This window comes from Suricata suricatta, chromosome 6 (assembly GCF_006229205.1).
Source record: "Suricata suricatta isolate VVHF042 chromosome 6, meerkat_22Aug2017_6uvM2_HiC, whole genome shotgun sequence".
NCBI classification, from domain to species: domain Eukaryota; kingdom Metazoa; phylum Chordata; class Mammalia; order Carnivora; family Herpestidae; genus Suricata; species Suricata suricatta.
In genome coordinates, this window is record NC_043705.1 from 28,521,258 (window position 1) to 28,534,842 (window position 13,585).

The window sequence follows — 13,585 nt, forward strand, 5'->3', positions numbered from 1 at the left end:
AACACATTATTAATAGAAAACGAGTTAAGCAGTGCATCTTCAAATAATCATTCAAATCTGTTTGCGGAGACTGAAGAGGGACGGAAATGAGGAGTCAAGGCTTTATTTTTTGATATCTCATAATAAAGTTAAAAGTAGGAAGGATGGGAACAATTTAGGGAAGCATGTTTTCCTCTGGTTTATGAACTTTCATTATAACAATATAGACATTGTAACAAAGCTCTTCTTTACTGATATTTATAAGGGTATATGACCTGTAGAAGACAGACTATGAAGCCCCACTTATACTAAACAGATATTTCTGAATCACAGCCCTTGGTATTCTTGTTCTACAAAAAACCTAAAGATCTCATAAAACAACAGAGACGCATATTAAAGGAAAAAAATCACTCACTGTATTCTAGATTTTAAGTTCCCTGAAGCAACAGATGGATTTTTTTTTAAACCCTTTTCTCATAGTGTTGCCTAGAAAACACACTAAAATGAAAACATATTAAATCTTGGGACACCTGGATGGCTCACTAGGTTAAACATCAACTCCAGGTCAGGTCATGATCTCACCGGTTGTGGGTTTGAGCCCTGTGTCAGGCCCCGTGCTGGCAGCACAGAGCCTACTTGAGATTCTCTCTGTTTCTCTCTGCCCTTCCCCCGCTCTATCTCAAAATAAATAAACTTTTAAAAGTATATTAAATCTTAATCCTTAACTTATTGTCCTGCCTCAAAATTACTATGATACTTATGAACCTAATACTGCTTTTTTTTAAAGGTTAACTTAAATTCTTAGAATATGTCTCAGTCAGGCTCTCTCATCTCTCCATTGTTCTGTTTATACCTAACAGATGGAAGTACTCTACTCCTAATAGTAGCTCCCCTTGGCACTGGGGATTTGTTGGGGTTTACCGAAATGGGGGATTTATTTTCACTTTATCAAAATCAAAATCTGAAACAAAAAACAAGTTCATTAACCTTCGACTCAACAGCTGGATCACAAGAGGGACCAGAGTTATCTTCATTGATTTTTCATTATACAATGCTAACGTTAATCTGTTTTGCATCATCAGGTAAGTGACTCAAAACCTCTTTATTAGTATATTGAATTTTAAAAGCCTCCAGAGGGGTCCCCTGTCTAGCTCAGTCAGTGGCACATGGGACTCTTGATCTCAGGGTCTTGAGTTCAGGCCCTATGGTGGGCATGGAGCCCACTTAAAAAAATAAATGAAGGGGCGCCTGGGCGGCTCAGTCAATTAAGCATCCAAGTTTGCTCAGGTCATGATCTCGCGGTTTGAGTTTGGAACACACATCTAGCTCTGTGCTGACAGCTCAGAATCTGGAGCCTGCTTCGGATTCTGTGTCTCCCTCTCTTTGTCTGTCCCTCCTCCACTCTCACTCTGTGTGTGTGTGTGTGTGTGTGTGTGTGTGTGTGTCTCTCTGTCTCTCAAAAATACATGAATGTTAAAAAGTTTTAAATAATAAATTACTTAATTAATTAATAAAACAAAAAGCATCCAGAGCCCTTGTTAGGGTTTCCAGTTTGTGTGTGTTTGTATTGAGATTAAAATCATAGGCCTCAAAATAAATACAGTATGCCAATAATGAAATATATGGTAATGCAACGTATATTCATTGTTTCATTTCTTTGTAAGATATTCAAGAACATGGAGAATAACAGACAATATGTCAGTTTTATATTAAGGATACATAGTCTTATTTCTTGTCATTCTGCAGCTGCACCAATCTAACATTTAGTCTTGATTTCTTCTTCTAAATCAGATCATTCAGATCTGTTGATTTCCTTTCAGCATGAGCTTCTTTATTAAGTTACTAATTTTTGTCTCAAGAATGAATAATTTAATTTTCAGACAATATATACCAGTAGCCAGCCTCCTAGAAATGATTAGAGCCTGTGGTGACGCAAAAATGGCCCCGGTTCTTCACATCTTTGCCATGTAACCTCGCAGTGCCCTGCCACTCAGGGCAAGATGCACCTTCCCTGGCGCCTGACACTGGGCTCAGCCTTGTGACTTGGTTTGGACAATGGCATGGGAGCAGATAGGACACAAGCAGAAGTTTGAAATCAGTTTGCACATTAAAACTGCCTCTCTTGCATTTCTACCATTGCATGATAAGGACATACACGCCTGGGCTAACTGAGACCTAGGAGGAGGATGAGAGACATTCCCACAGGAGGAAGAGGAGCAGGAGAAAGAAGGAAGAGGTAGTGGCAAGGGACAAAACTATCTAAAGAGAAAAAATTATCTCATTGGTCTGACGACCTTACGTCATTTGCCTAACCTGGACCATGCTAATTGGCTTTAGCTGTTCTAAAAACCAAACACTGGCAAAAGAAATAGGATTACCGTAATTGGATCTCCCTGGGGATTGAATCCGCTTTTTCTGAGTGATCTGGGAATGGGGGATACCTGACACAATTGGGGTTCTGTAGGAAGGAGGACTGGGATAATGACTGCTTCCGGCAAATAGAAGTGTCCACTAAAATTTCAGTGAGCCACTGCCCTCTCATGAGTCCTACATTTTTACTCTGCATGAAATATGGAATTGGTGTCTACTCTGATTCGAGGGTCTTGCCCTGGGGCAACAGTGACAGTGAAACAAGCTATGGCCTTTAAAATCTATACAAAATGTAGTTGCCTGGGTGGCTCAGCTGGTTAAGCCTCTGACTCTGGATCTCAGCTCAGGTCATGATCTCGTGGTTCGTGAGATTGGACCCTGCGTCGGGTACTGTGCTGATAGCCCATTGGGTTCAGGCTGATGGCACAGGGCCTGCTTAGGATTCTCTCCCTCTCTCCCCCTCTCTCTCCCTGCCCCTCCCTCACACTCTTGCGCGCTCGCGCTCTCTCTCAGAGAAATAAAAATAAACTTTTAAAAATAATTTAAAAATAAAATAGAATAAACCCTGTACAAAAGGAATAAAATAAATTAATTCTCTTAAGTAGCCAGTGGATATTACACCACTTACTTTATAGTTTTTTCTCTTTTTTCAGAAAACCAGAGCTTTTACCACCATTAATCACTCTTTCCAATAGTCCTGATCAGGATAAAGAAGACAAATCATTTGTATGCCTTAAATAAGAGGAGAAACATTGGGCTAACTGGCCTAAAATCACACAAAGAACTCCTTGTTACACTAGACTAAGTCCAGATTTCCTGTCTCAGGGTTTTATGCTTATTCTGTGTTACCTTTTAAAATGTTACTTTTTAGGGGTACCCGGGTGGCTCAGTTGGTTAAGCATCAGACTTCAGCTCAGGTCATGATCTCATGGTTTGTGAGTTCGAACCCCACATAGGGCTCTCCACTGTCAGCACAGAGGCCGCTTTGGATCTTTCTCTCTCTTTCTCTCTCCTCCTCCTCCTCTCCAGCTCTCGTGCTCTCTCTCCAAAATAAAGAAAATTTTTAAAAATGTTACTTTTTAGAAACCAGCAGATTTTGAAACTTTAAACTGGTAGTTTATCTAATTGGCATGTATGGGAGCACATTGCTTAAGTCAAGACCTTATTCATTTACTTTCCTTTTTGTAAACATATCTGGCAAATGAAATAGAATACAATTCCTTTTTTCCCTTAGTAGTGTATACTTCAAAATATTGGGTTTCTTTCACTTCACTCACTTATTCAATGCTGTGCACCTACTATGTGCAGGGTGCAACTGTTTCAAACAGTGTCTATTTAACTGGTTTTATTTATTTGTATATTTTTTGGAAGCACCTTATTCCAATACCAATAATATTTACTAATATCTCTAAGTAGGAATAATTACATCGTGATAGAGATACTGGTTTCTTAAATTACTGCCAATTCTTAACTATCTGAAGTTGTAGAGAACACTAGAAATAGTGTGAAAACCCTCAAAAATTTATTTAGTGTAGGAATAAATTTTTATACTTCTATTTGCATATAGGTGCCTGACTCCAACATCCTGTGCCTAAAGCAAACAAAAAGCATTTGTTTTAAGTAAAATATATAATCTTGAAATTTAAAAGCAAGAAGTGTCTCTGCTAATCTAAAGGGGGAGAATGTAGTTTCCTTCTCTGAAATATTCAAGAATTATCCATTTTGGGGGGAGTCCTGACTAATAACAGTAACTAGCCATATACCATTTTCTTGAACATCATCTTATTGTCCTGTGGAGATAAAATAGTATTCCCAAGTTATAACCAAACGATCTAAGCATTAAATTTAAACAACGTCTGCCTAAAATCATCTCTTACTTTCCCCACTATGTTGGTCTTTGACCACTGTGAATATTCAGAGTACAAAAAAGTGGAGCCATTAAAAAATAGGTAAATCCAGGGTGCCTTAATCGGTTAAGTGGCTGACTTCAGCTCAAGTCATGATCTCTTGATTTGTGAGTTCAAGCCCCCATCTGCTGTCAGCACAGAGCCCACTTTGGATCCTATGTCCCCCTCTCTCTTTCCCTCCCCTGCTCACACACACTCTCTCTCAAAAATCAATAAACATTTTAAAAAATAAGCAAATCCACTAGAATTTAAGTTGAACATATGAACCCAAGAAAACATATTTTGTACAAAATAACTGATTATTAAAGTACACATCATCACTAATTAGAAACTTCACATTGAGTTAGGTACTGAAATACAAATGCCTGAAATAAACGCACCGTGACTTCCACTAACCTCATTTTACAGATTGGTGGCAGAATTCCCTGCAACTGGAGGAATCATTACTTCATGGCAGTTCTACTCTGTGAAGCTCCTCCGATATGTCAGCTACTATGATTATATTATTGCTTCCTGTGAAATCACATTTTGCATTTTTATTATTGTCTTCACAACACAAGAAGCCCAAAAAATAAGAGAGTTTAAGTCTGCCTATTTCAAAAGCGTTTGGAACTGGCTAGAGTTACTACTTTTGGTGGTAAGTATATATTCACATCTGTCGTTCAAGGGAATCACATCTGAATCTACCAAGGAAAGAGATTTTCTATTCATCTGGAACTTCCTTTAAAAGCTTCAAGTATCAATCATAACAGGAACTATCATAGTGCATACTAATGGTGTGCTGCCAAAAAGATGAAGTCTCTTTTTTTCCTGATTTAGTCCTTGAGAGGACCAGCCTAAACTTAGAATAGGTCATTCTATAGGTATTATGACTTAATGTGCAGCACAATAGGTCTCCCTCCCCCCACTCAAAAATGTGTTTCTTAGAGGGCCTCATGTTGAAAATCATGGTTATTTTTGGACATGTACTCTTCTATGTTGCCTCAATCTGCTTTCCTCCTCACACTGAATTTTGAAAGAATATGCAAACTCAAGCCAAGGCAGATCCTGGAAGAGGGGGAAGAGGGAATGAGCAGCCAGAGGGTAGCTGTGGGCACAGAGAACACCAGGACTGGGGAGATAGCCACTGAAAGAAATTCCAAAAACAGTCAGTTCTCATCACTGGAATGTATTAAACATAGAGATGTAGGCAGGGTGGGACAATGGTAAGCACTTGGTCTTAGGAATAATGAACAAATATTTCTGGCTTCTACAATGTGATCTTTCACCTTTACTGACCCTTAGTTATAGCCAATCCAGGATATAAGCCTTGTTTCCCAAAACCAGATTCCCAGTGTCCCCGAGTCCGAAAACAAACCCCCTACTTCTCTGGTATCCCCCATAGGATTTCATGTACAGCATAACATTGAATGTTTTAACTGTCTCAGGCACAGGGTCAAAGGAAGATGTTCATGACAGTTCTAAAGCTGTGACACTTGAGATAACCTGGTTCTGGAAGAGTTGTCAGAGGGCTCTCAAAAGGCTTATTTTTGTGTTACTGTAAAATATTTGTTTTAGTATTACATGGTAGAAAATATTAAACTTTTACATATCATGTGTATGGAAGTATTGAGCTACTATAATTGTATACCTGAAAGTAACAACACTATATATTAACTATACTGGAATTATAAATACTAAATAAATAAATAAATAAATGAAAATAAACTTCTTGGTATCACGTAGTTACATGGAGTAAAAACACAGTCTAGTCAGAACTTTTTAATCATTTTATACATTTGTACTTTATAACTCAAACAGGCAAATAGTTTGGGATGGTCAGGTGGTTAGTATTTTTCTACTTTTGTGATCATTATGCAACTTTAAACTTCTATAAGTTGAGGCTTACTTTCATTCATGTAGAAGCCTGTGTCTTATTTTTCCATTTTTATTAAATTTTTGATGAACTTGTTCCTTTGTCTGCTCATAGGCTGCAGAAGATTTAGAGGTAGAAACTGTCCCTAATTTAACCTTTCTTATTTTCCCCTTCAGTTGTGTTTTGTGGCCGTTTCCTTCAACATATATTGTAATATACAAATTTTTCTCTTACTTGGAGAACTGTTACAAAATACTGAAAAATATTCAGACTTCTATTTTCTTGCATACTGGTACATTTATTACAACAATGTAATTGCTATTACCATCTTTTTTGCATGGATAAAGGTATTTATATTTTGTTATATTAAATACAGCAGATTAGATACATCTTTTATTACATTAGCAAAATGAGAACTGAAGCTGCAAAGTTATAAAAAAACAAAAAAATTTTCTTAACTATAAAGTAACTTTAAAAGCAGTTTGGCCTTGGAAATGATTGTGGGCTAATCCTCAAACATTCCTATCATTAAGTACTTCCTTTAATTTGAAGCAAATTTTTTCCTGAAATTAACTTACTCTAAGTAATTGTGATATTGAATAGTTTTCTATTTCAATTTGTTCTTTTTCAGATTTTCAAATTCATAAGCTTTAATAAGACAATGTCTCAGCTGTCATCAACCCTGTCCCGCTGTCTCAAAGACATAGTAGGATTTGCCATCATGTTTTTTATAATATTCTTTGCTTATGCTCAGTTAGGATTTCTTGTTTTTGGATCACAAGTTGACGACTTTTCCACTTTTCAAAATGCCATGTAAGCTGTTAGCATAAATGTAGTTATATTTACTAGTTTAAAAGAAAAAAATCATGGAAAGGCCTATAATAAGTAGTAACATACATTTTAATAAATTTAAACTTGGTTTTATATTTTCATTGATGGCAAAGTACCTGTCACACTCAAAGTAGTGTTTAGCATTAGAAGATCCAAATGGATGGTGGGGCCCGTTTTTTAAATGTTACAGGTCAAATTAGAAAGATACTTTTTCATGTTTCATTGGGAGTGAAAATTTTACCAAATGTAACAGAAATTGGCTTGTGTGTCCCTGTAATAATTTATTCTCTGGAAAAAGAAAGCTTAAATGTTTTCCTTTAAGGGCTCCATCTTTAGAATCCTTTCATTAATACTGACTTGATTATCCTTTGCTGATCTGGCAAAGCTGTTTTAAAAATATTTTTATACAAATAAAGCAATTAGCAGGCAACAAACTTACAGAACTCATTAGGTAGAATCCTTAGCAAAGTTTTCAGGCTTTTTAAAAAGTGAATAATTTAAATAAATTTACTCACCTTTCTGGCTATGTAAAACAAGTTCTGTGTGTGTAAGAAAATTGTAATAGTCTAAAATATCAATTCTCAAAATGTAACTTAGACCAAGATTGGGAGGAAATGGCTTCATATTTAAGTAAGTTTGGGAAATTTTGCATCACTCTTTTGGAAATTTGTAGTGCACATTAAGAGATGGCTCTAAGAAAAACTGTAATAACTTACTTTAGGTAAGACTTCTCCAAACTTATTTGTCCATGCCCTTTTACTTGATTTTGGGGAAATTTTGGTCTAAAGAAATGTCCTAGATTGCTTTCTTTATACCATCCACGTGGAAATATTTGAAGTGGCATTTGTATGAAATTTCATTTATCAGTAGTGGAAAGAAGAATGAACTAGGAACCAAGAGGATATAATTCTACTTTCCAGTTCTGCTACTTAGCTATTCATCTTTTCTAGGCCTTTATTTCTTCATCTGCAAATGAAGGGACTAGATTTTTACTCCCAATGATCCCTTCCAAAGTCAAACAGGCTATAATTTCAGAAGTCTAATTAGTTTTCTCTTGAGTGAATTAGGTTTGCCCTTCCAACAACTTCTGGGTCCTTCCCTAGGATCTTAATTCAAGTGTTACTTAATAATAAAACTTAGTAGTACTGGACATCAGTTACAAATGTAGTAATTTACAGAACTTGGAAATTGGTCTTACCATAGAGAGTGGGAAAGAAAAGGTAGAATAAGGCACAGCATAAAGAGGTACACAACTTTGGAATGCATTAATGAAGAAACTTCTGCTTTTGGTAATGAAGCACTAGGTTACTGAGATTAACCTCCTCTTAAGGACAATTTAAAAAGTTAGATGAAATACAGATACCATTGAAGAATTATCTAAAAACTGAGTAATAAGTGGACCCAAATTAAAAGCCAAGAACCCAGAGAAGTAAGCTCAGTATCCAAGACTTCTTTCGCCCTGAAGGCTGTTCTGTTAAGCTGATAAGGATTGTGTGTGTGTGTGTGTGTGTGTGTGTGTGTGTGTGTGTGGTAATACATATATAAAATTTACCATCTAAGTGTACAGTTCAATGAGATTAAATACATTCATGTTGTGCAACTATCAGCACCATCCATCTCCAGAGCTCTTTTCATCTCTTAAAACTGAAACTATGCACATTGATCAGAATTCTCCACTTCCCTCTCCCCCAGCCCTTGGCAACCACCATTCTACTTTTTGTCTCTATGATTTTGATAAGTATAGGTACTTCATGGATCACACAGTATTTGTCTTTTTGTGACAGATTTCACTTAGCATGTCTTTGAGATTCATCAATGTTGTGGAATATGTCAGAATTTCCTCCCTTTTTAAGACTGAATAATATCCCATTCTATGTATAAGCCATATTTTCAAAAATTTTTTAAATTTTTCTTTATTTTTGAGAGAGAGAGAGAGAGAGAGAGAGAGAGGGAGCACATGAGCCATGAGCAGGGGAGGGGCAGAATGAGTGGGAGAGACAGAATCCCAAGCAGCCCTCAGGCCCCAAGCTGTCAGCACAGAGCCCGATGCAGGGCCTGAACTCATGAACCACAAGACCATGACCCAACTCGAAGTTAGACACTTAAGAGACTGAGCCACCCAGGCACCCCTAAACCACCTTTTGGTTATCCATTAATATCTTGATGGACATCTGGACTTCTAAATCTTACATGATGTGAGTCATCCTGCTATGAACATGGCTGTATAAAATCTCATCAAGACTGCTTTCAATTCTTTTTGGTATACACCAGAGGTGGACTTGCTAAATCATATGGTAATTCTATTCTGAATTTTTGTGAGGAGCTGTCTGAATTTTTGTGAGTGGCTGCACCGTTTACATTCCCACCAACAGTTTTCCCTCAACCTCGTTAACACTTGTTATTTTCTGGACCGCTTTTTTCCTTTTTTCTTTTAATGATAGCCATCCTAATGGGTGTGAACTAATATCTCATTGTGGCTGTGATTTGCATTTCCCTAATGGTTAGTGATATGGAGCATCTTTTCATGTTCTTATGTTGGTCTCTTGATGGTGTCAGCTCTGTTTACTTTTCTTCAATCTTTTATGTTCCCCAGACTTGGTCATTTCAATCATCTTATTTTCAGGTTCACTGGTTGTTTTTTTCTTCTGCCTGCTCAAATCTGCCTCTTAATTCCTCCAGTGAGCTTTCCTTTCAGTTATTATATTTTTCAGCTCTATAATTTCTTCTTGGTTTCTTTGAGATTTTCTCTTTATAGATAATACCACTTTGTTCATCAATCATTTTCTTGATTTTCTCCATGTCTTTTAGTTCTTTGAGCATCATTAGGATGATTGTTTTAAAGTCCTTGTCTGGTAGGTTTGCCATCTGGTCTTTCTCAGGAATTGTTTCTGTTGAATTTTCTTCCTTTGATTGGGTCACACTTCCCTGCTTCTTTTATGTCCTGTCTTTTCTTGTTTTTGTTGAACAATGAATATTTGAATGTAATAATGTTGATAACCCTGGAAATGAGATTCTTGCCTTTCACCAGGGTTTCCTGTTATGGGTTTTGTTGTTGTTGTTATTGTTGTTGCTGTTTATTGTATACTATCTCTGTGCTGAGAACCAGCCTGAAGTATAAAGGTCTTTTCTGAGCCTGCACCTTTCCATGGGCATGCATGGTGACTTTCTAATTTCCTCTGTATATGCAGATGCTTTTGAATGTCTTTAATGCCTTCATCACCTTCCCCAAACCCTACACCATAAGGTATTTTTGATGACCCAGAAGAAATAGTTAAGGAACTGTGTTTCTGGCCACCTCTCAGGGAGAAAGAGAGGGAAGCCAAGTCCAGGGCTTGTATGAAGCTGAGAGGGTATGATTGGTGGGTAGGAATTGTTGGTAATCTCTCTGCACATCACGCAGGGAAGCTGAAGTGCTAGAGCCTCATGTTAAAGGTGAATCAATCTGTCACGATCACCTAGGTATTCAGGAAACTTCATGTCTTGAACTTGGATTCAGATGTCCCCAGGCTAGAATGCCTGTGTGCACGTGCACCCACAAACAAACAAACAAAAGAACTCTGGAGTAAGGTATTCATCCTAAGCCTCAAATTACTTCTACAAGCAATTTTTCAAACATAACTTACTACCCATAGTGAGAAGCAACCTGGTACAAATGGGGGAAAAGTTATGAGCAAGAACCAGCAGATACAAGTGACAACAGATTTCAGATACTGGAATAATCACGCAATACTTACTTTAGAGAAATAAAACATAAACCAGAAAATATCTTTAGAGAACAGAACCATATAAAAAGTGACATTTTAAAGAGTATAAAAAATAGAATTCTAGAACTGCATATTATAGTAATTGAGATTAAAAACCTAGTTGACAAGTTTGACAACAAATAAGGAATGAAGAGAGGAGGAGTAAAGTGAAAAAAATAGGCCATAAAAATTACTGAAAATGAGGCCCAGAGATATAAAAAGTGGGCAGAGAAGGTATGAGATATGAAGGCCAGAATGAGAAGGCCCAATGTTTAACCTGAGTTACAGAAGACAGACGGTCGACTAGAGGCAATATTCTGAGAACGCTGAGGAACTGCTCAGTACCCAATCCTGTCTCCACGTGAGAGACCGGGAAGTCATATTAACCACAATGCATCTTGTAATAGTCTGTTAGTTATTGTAATTTATGAAAGAACTCTAGAAAAGTTACCAGGGGTATCAGGAAGCTACAAAACAGTATTTTCACTCAATAGAACCCTGTATACTAGGCAGTCATGGTGTTCCTTTTAGCTTGGGGGGAAGGGAGGAGATAAAGTAGCCTCCAGTTAAGAGGGGGAAATAACAATTACATTGTGTTTGCAGTCTCCAGTTCCTGTGTGATCACATCCATTCAGCAAATTGGTTAAAGTTTTGTTATTCACATCATTTACAGAGCACAGGTACTCTGTATTTACAGAGCACTCTGTCACTTTCCTGACAGAGAAGGACTGAATGGAAGCTTTAGGTAATGAGCTAATTTCTGGAGAGGAGAAATGGTGCCCTTAGTTTATCTTTTCTGCTATAAATCCAACTCAAGGATAAAAGAACAAGTTTCAAACACTAAAATGGAATTTTGGCCTCCTTCCAATTCAGCTTTTTTAATTCTATCTTGTGTACAAGAACATATAAGCCAGTATTAAAAGCTGAAAAAATAATTTTAAGTATGACTTAATCATGTCGTAAGTACTGGGGATGAAATTCCAGGTAACTCTTAAGTCCTGCGACTCCAAGTAGCCCATTTCTTTGAATAGTGTCTTCCTTCACTGTCTATAACTGTAAGCTCCCTTTACATGTTCGGTAGCAACAACCAGGAACAGGAAGCCTTCTTCCTTTTAAATGACTAAGCAATCATGCAAAGTACCTACATACCTTTAAAAATTCCATCCAGTCTTCCCCTTAAATAACTCATTTTAAGCATCCAAGAGCAAGTGGCATCAAAATACATCAACCATAAATCCAAATAAGCCAAAAGTATCGACTGTCATTATTCCTAACCAGCTAATGAATTTTAAAAACTTTTTTCCTTAGTACTTTCTAAAATTTCACCCATGAACATGCATTATTACTATAATCAGAAAAATTGGAGCACTGCCTTTTTCTTTTTCCTTTAACTGTCCAAGGTTGGAGCCCTGACTCTATATAAGGAACATAAAATACATGTTATCCATTCCAGAAAACAAAATATGAGTAATCAAACAACATATTACTATTACAAAACAGGAGTAGCAGAGACCATTTTTTTTTAATGTTTTATTTATTTTTGATACAGAGAGAGACAAGCATGAGAGGGGGAGGGGCAGAGAGAAGGAGACACAGAACCGGAAGCAGGCTCCAGGCTCTGAGCTGTCAGCACAGAGCCTGAGGAGGGGCTCGAACCCACGAATGTGAGATCTGACCTGAGTCGAAGTCGGAGGCTTAACCGACTGAGCCACCCAGGCGCCCCCAGAAACCATTTTTCTATGTACTGTTCACATAATTCAAAGAAAAAATTTAGACTTCATCTAATTATTAATAATCCTGAAATTATTAATTTAAAATGATCAACTCAGGAACCTGAGTTTAAGAAATGGAAACTACCATAAATCTTTCTCTAACCTAATAACCTACTCACCCACTGACCTACTTTGGAATTTAGGTTAAATCTGATATCGTAGATATTTCTGGAACAGATGGATCTATTAACATTAATTAATTAAAAGTCATGCTGAAATTTAATTGACTGGTATAATGCAGAACCCAGGCAACAATCCTTAACTACATTTATCACCATTTATGAAAAATTCTAACTTGCTTCTGCAGATTGCTTCATTTTGTATTATAGCTAGAAAAGTCATTATTCTCAAAAGAACAATTTTAACTTATAAAGACAGATTCAAATATTTTTAAATTAATTGTTTAATGTATGAGTACAGATGAAATTAAATAGTTCTCAACTTTAAAAAAAAATAAAGAACTCATCTGCATGACATATATATATATATATCCCTGTGGGTCTGGCAATACCATTGCAAATTAATAATGAGAAAATACAATGTCAGGTTGAGTAATTCTAATTCTACCTCTGTTACTACTGTGCTCAAAGCCTTAATTTTCCACCCTTAAAATTAATAAAATGAAGATCTGTAATATTTTAGGTGTTATCTTACATCAAATCGAAGACTTATAGTTACTGAAGAGAAGAAATTAAACCTCAGGGTCATGTTTGAGGACCATTACCAGGACGATCTGAGACTTAGCAAGTGACAAATGGTTGGCATCTTATTTTAGCAGAGGAGGTGTACAAATTAAACATATTGCTGGTATTAGAAATTTTAGGATTCTAGGTACAAGTTGAAAATCACTTACTGGACAAGGTCAGGTATTGTCAGTTTTACAAGGGCACAGGATAGGCTAAGATGGCCATTGCCAAGACCAGTTGGTAAGCAAGTACCTCACAGTCTCAGTCTTATAGGTGAACATTCAGGAGGTGGAAGCCCATCCCCTCCTGAATCACTGCTCAGCTATTGAAATATTGTCTTGCCATGAGGGAACATTCCATACTTAGTTTTATAGAACTCTGTGCCAACATAACTAGACCCAGAGAGCCTGTGCGATATGCAGCAAGATACTTTGCTGGACAC

General features: G+C 36.9%; 1 protein-coding gene across 2 annotated transcripts in view; it reads left to right on the forward strand.

Annotated features, from left to right (window-relative positions):
* The window catches only part of PKD2L2 (polycystin 2 like 2, transient receptor potential cation channel), a 36,329-nt gene that overhangs the window by 6,075 nt on the left and 16,669 nt on the right, over nucleotides 1-13,585 (forward strand). For both annotated transcript variants that reach the window (XM_029941973.1, XM_029941972.1), the window contains exons 5-8: nucleotides 840-1,061; nucleotides 4,665-4,893; nucleotides 6,288-6,458; nucleotides 6,743-6,924. In XM_029941973.1, the coding sequence (XP_029797833.1) occupies nucleotides 840-1,061; nucleotides 4,665-4,893; nucleotides 6,288-6,458; nucleotides 6,743-6,924 (804 nt within the window). The remainder of the gene's footprint in view (nucleotides 1-839; nucleotides 1,062-4,664; nucleotides 4,894-6,287; nucleotides 6,459-6,742; nucleotides 6,925-13,585) is intronic.